Raw genomic sequence first — 5,414 nt, 5'->3', positions numbered from 1 at the left:
AAAGCAACAGAATTAAGCTAACAACACATGAATCATGAGCTCAGGATTGCAGGCAACATGTTTGTAATGAAAATAACTTTTGAAATCTTTATTCCCCCATCTAAATTTATACATTGATTTTAAAAAATTATTCCTTGATTCTATCATTTGCTTTGGTTTCAACTTCTGCCCATGATATTTAGACTGTATATTTTAATGTGGTCATAGTGGTAGATGGGCAGGACTCATCCTGCCCATCACATTTTATCCTCATCACATTTTTTGTTGTATAGTGGTGTTTAAGTTACCTTCTTGCCATAAAGCATGTACTTTTCACACATAGTTTCAGAATTGCCTCCACGAAAGTCATTCCCAATATTATACAGTACATTGTATGGGGGCAAAGTACTTGGTTATTTGTAAAAGAAAAAGAACCCAAGACACCCATTTACTCAGGTTTATTATCAGTAAAATTTTTGAGGACCAAAATTTCATGAATGGTAATGACCTAATTGTATCCTTCAGAATTACCAATTAAGGGGCAAAAAATACATTATAATTGTTAAAATTTTGACTTAAAAATTGGAGGTCAATAGTCCACTTATATATGGCTTATATTGATGCCTTCTTTAAGATGGTTAATTAAGTCAACAACCACAGCAAAAAAATGTCATTCAGTGTAACTTTATTTACTATTTATTGCACATAACTCAAGGTCTTCAATTTCTAACCACCAAAGGTTCAAAGGACTATTTTTTCCATGAAGTTTAACATTAACATTAGTGAATTCATTTATTCATGTGTTTTGATTGTAAACATCTGAATTATTCACATTGCCATAGATCCTGAACTCATAAGCGTGGACCATGCACAGCTGGCAGCAAGCCAGGAAGCCACTCTGCAAGCAGACAGGTACTCTGCATAAGGAGAGAAGTCACAGCACAACACTGAATTTCCAACCCAAGTCATCTTAGAATTACATATATTGGCTTCTTAATTCGTATAGTGTCTGGAACTCAGCTGCTTGGTTGGTGATGGGGTTGACCTGGTTTCGGGAGGGTTGTCCTGAAATAGTTAAGGAAAAGGGAGCTCAATCTCTCTTCTTGGTTGCTTGCTCCTCCCCTGCACCTTCATCTTTTTTCTTGTCCTCATCAGCTTCTTTGGTGTCTTCTTCTTCACCTTCACCTCCTTCTTCCTCCTTTGCATCCTCAGATTCTTCTTTGGCTGCTTTAACATTAAAAAAAAAGAAAAGATATACAAACATCAAATCCAGGGTAATTTCAGTCCAAATATTTTTGCTTAGGTTTGGGGGGAAATCACAAATGTCAGAATGCTTCCACATGAGGTCTTCCCTGCAAGGTGCAGAGAATGCTTCCTAAACACCTCTCAGCTCTACTCTGCCAAAATACCCACTGCTGCCACGCCTGCCAGGAGTGCTTTGTCCCTGTCCACATACTTAAATAGAAGGAGAGCACTTCTAGGTGCTGGGAGCTCTCTACTCCCTGCCAGGAGCTCAGCATTTCTTCTATTATAGGTTGGTGTTTGTCTTTGTTTGTTAAGACACTGAACTGCTGTGGTCAATGAATATATTTTAAAATGTTTAGTAGGAATACAAGAACAAGAGGAGGATATTCTTAAATGCTATTTTCAAAAAACTACCAAGTTAAGCAGAGATATGCCTCTCTCTCAGGGAGGACAGTCAGGTTGACACATCAGGTGCTTACTTGAGAAGGGTAAATGTATCCTTTAACATTCTAAACTCATATATGAATGGAACTTCTTCGGCATAAGCAAGGCTTCATCTACCTTACCCATCTCCTAACAAGTACCCACATTTAGTCTTCACTTTAAGTTGTAGGCTTTCGGTGTTTTATCATACCTTCTTCCTCTTCTGCTCCTTCCTCTTCCTCAGCCTCTTCCTTCTCCTTCTCCTCCTCTTCAGCTTCCCCTTCAGAAGGGGGTTCATCCTTAGCTTCTTCAGCCTTCACAGCCTCAGTGGTCTCTTCCACCTCAATCTGCTCCTCCTGGACGTGGCTGGTGTAGTAAGAAGGGAAGGAGCGTGCTGACATCAAGTAAGAGCTGGTCTGTAGACCACCGTAGGCTGATCTGCCAAAGACCTGGGAACTCTGGGAGTAGCCGCTGGTTAGGCTTCCCACGCTGGTGAAACTGAGCCGGGTCTCCTCACCTTCCAGGAGTTTCCTGAGGAGGCAGGGGCAGGGTGAGGTTACCACAGGTGAAGACAGGAAGTGTGTTGAATAACTTACTCTGAGACTACCACCCAACCCCTTCCCCTAAGGCCACCCTTAAAGATACAGGCAAGCAGGAGCAGGGAGATGTTGTAACAGAGACCAGAACAAAGACAACAGCACAAGTTTTTTAAAACTTTAAAAATAATCCTGTTAAACTTAAAATGTAATGGGAGGCTAAGAACTCATTCGTCCCAGGATAAATTCTTATCTGATTCAGCATCAATGAAACCTGACTTCCTCACCGAGGCCAAGTGAGTGCAGTGGCCTGGTCCGTCCTCCATGTGCTCACCTGTACGCTGCAATCTCAATGTCCAGGGCCATCTTCACGTTGAGGAGGTCTTGGTATTCTTTTAGATACCGTGCCATTTCACTCTTTGTAGTTCTCAATTCATTTTCTAATTTGTTGATTGTGTCCTGTTAGAAGGCCAAAGAAAAAAAAAATCCAAGCATATGTCCCTACTGCTACCATTTTACTGTAGTACAGCTGCGAAGGGCAGAGTTTAGTTAAAATCAAAGTGCACACCTTTGATTGCCTTGGAGTGCACACCAAAGTGCATCTCCTCTAAATCAGCTGCCTTTTCTCTTCTTAAAGAAGAAAAGGTTAAACCTTTCTGTCCTTGAAAAAAGAAATCCAACTTCATGAAACATGAGATGATGAAAAATTTTAATGATGGAAAACTTTTTGATAAAAATTATTTTTTGTTTTCTTTAATGAAGTCTAATGATCATCATTAAATGCCTGCAAGAAACTAAATTGATTTTTAAACTTTGTTTTGCATTCATTAGTTCACTTTATCCAGGTCACATGGAAAAAATACATTTCTTTATAGGAGAAAGAAGTAGGTTGATTTAAAAAAAACTATTTCACCTAAAGTGCTTTCCATGTAGCTATGAGTTTTTTCTCAACCCCCGAAGATGGAGGTCCTTTAAAAAATGTACAACTGTGAAATCATTACCTACTACAGTTTTGAGTATTCCTATCTACCTGCTAAGAGAAAAGAGTAGTCGGTAAAATTAATTAGAAAGCATGCTGATCACAAGTATTCTTCAGAACTAATGAGGGTTCTTCACTGCATTCACTAATCAGATCGTCCAATCCATGCTGCAGAGCAACTGGTGACTAATGCAGACCAGAGGCAACGCCCAGCTGCGGCCCCCTCCCCTTCACCCACTCCACCCAACGAACACCCTGCAGGACTGGGCAGCTTTAATGCGGAACACAGATTCCACTGCACCAAACACAACTTCCCCACCCCCTCCCTCCAAGTGCCCCACCCCTCCAAGGCAGTTCACGGAACCAAATCCTACCCCCTAATAGCTGCATGCAGAGGCCTCATCTCTGGTCCCCACTTTCCGGGAGGGCCCTCAACCAACCCCCCACTTCTGCAGCCTCCCCAGCCCCCCCCACACACACACACACACTGTGTTTTGCCTGGTGCCATACCTGCATAGCACTAATGTCCGCATTCTGCTTATCCTCCAGCTCTTGCAGCTGCTTCTCCAGCGCTTCGTTCATGCCCCGGCACGCTTCGATCTCCAGTGTCTTGGCCTTAAGCAGGCGGCGGCTCTCGGACACCTCGTCCTTGGCGGCGCGCACCGCGTCAGTGTTCTTGGCAGCGCTCTCGGTCAGCACGGTGAATCGGCTCTTGAACCATTCTTCGGCGTTCTGCATATTCTTGGCAGCCAGCTTCTCGTACTGGGCGCGGATGTCCTTGAGCGCGGCGGAGAGGTCGGGCTTGGAGGACACGTCCATCTCCACAGAGATCTGCGCGTACTGGATCTGCGCCTGCAGCTCAGCGATCTCCTCCTCGTGCACCTTCTTCAGAAAGGCGATTTCGTCCATCAGGCTGTCAATGCGCTTTTCGAGCTCCGCTCGGGCCAAAGCGGCCTCGTCCGCCCCTTTGCGCGCTTCCATCAGCCGACCCTCGGCGTCTTCTCGGCTCAGCACCTCTTCCTCGTAGCGCGCCTGCAGGTTGCGCAGAGTCTCCTCCAGCCCCTCTCGCTCGCCCTGCAGCGCCTGCTTCTCGTTAGTGGCGTCTTCTGCAGCCAGGCGCAGATCGCGAATCTCCTGCTCGTATAGAGCCCGGAAGCGCGACGGCTCCGAGTGCTTCTGGCGCAGCACCAGCAGCTCGGCTTCCAGGACCTTGTTCTGCTGCTCCAGCTCGTGCACGCGCTCGATAAAGCTGGCAAAGCGATCGTTGAGGTCCTGCAGCTGCGCCTTCTCCTGGGTGCGGATTGATTTGAGGTCGTTGCTGATGGCGGCTACCTGGCTCAGGTCGAGGTTCTCGAGACTGGGCATCAAGGAGCCGGAGCTGGACGAGTAGCTGCGGCGCACGGACAGCGAGGAGGAGACGGGCGCGGAGTAGCTGGAGTACGCGGAGCGCGCGGTGCTGTAGCCGCTGCGCACGCTAGAGATGTGCACCCGGGGCGTCTCCACATAGCGCCGCTTGTAGGAGGTGGAGTAGTACGGCTCGTAGCTGAAGGAACTCATGGTGGCGGTTGGTGCCCCTCTGGCTTGCAGCGGAGACGGGGACCTGCAGAGAAAGAAGTACGGGGGAGAGAGGGAGAGGGGAGGATGGATGGATGGCTGTGTGCGGCTCGGCGAGGTCCGGACACCCCTATTTATACTCCAGGAGAATTCTGACGCAGCCTGCGATTGATCACGGCGCGCGGGGTGGTGGGGGCAGCGCTGCTGCAGCAGACCGGGAGGATTCTGCGCAAAAGGAAGGCGGGGGCGAGCGTCAGGCCGGTGGGGTGAGGCGGCTATCGTCCCTTCCACTTTCCTCTGAGGGCCCGTGTTTTCTCTGAGATACCGTACCCCCTTACTCATTTCTTTTCTCTTCCCTCACCCCATCCTACTCCTTGGACCTCCTATCACCTAGATTCTGGTGTGTCCCCAGTCTGACATCTTAGTTTTCCAGATTTCTGCACCTCACAGATCTCTCCCTCTAGCTCGCCCCTTTCCCAAGCAGGGGCCTCCGTCTTCACCCACCCACCTTGGTGTTTGAAGTGACCACGCGGTGCCTCTAGTGCCCTGGAGATACAGATGATCGGCTAAGGCTGCGTATCTGTGACGTGTATAAGGAAAAGTTTTCTAGTTCTTCGTAGCTGTTTCTGGCACTTTCTTTAATACATCTCCCTTCCCCCGCCCCCCCCCTCTCTTTTTCTCTCTCTCCTTAAACGCTC

General features: G+C 47.5%; 1 protein-coding gene across 1 annotated transcript; it reads right to left on the bottom strand.

Annotated features, from left to right (window-relative positions):
* Positions 1-264: 264 nt before the first annotated feature.
* Positions 265-4,839, bottom strand: NEFL (neurofilament light chain). Its single transcript, XM_037038666.1, has 4 exons — positions 3,673-4,839; positions 2,518-2,642; positions 1,859-2,178; positions 265-1,206 (listed from the first exon to the last, which is right to left on the bottom strand). The coding sequence occupies exons 1-4, from the start codon at positions 4,717-4,719 to the stop codon at positions 1,070-1,072; spliced, it is 1,629 nt and encodes a 542-aa protein (XP_036894561.1). The 5' UTR covers positions 4,720-4,839; the 3' UTR covers positions 265-1,069.
* Positions 4,840-5,414: the final 575 nt, after the last annotated feature.

Source organism: Sturnira hondurensis, unplaced genomic scaffold (genome assembly GCF_014824575.4).
Source record: "Sturnira hondurensis isolate 20B ecotype Veracruz unplaced genomic scaffold, ASM1482457v3 Scaffold0024805, whole genome shotgun sequence".
In the NCBI taxonomy this organism is placed as follows: Eukaryota; Metazoa; Chordata; class Mammalia; order Chiroptera; family Phyllostomidae; genus Sturnira; species Sturnira hondurensis.
Note: the sequence above shows the minus strand (reverse complement) of the source record. Positions and strands in the feature narration are given on the sequence as shown.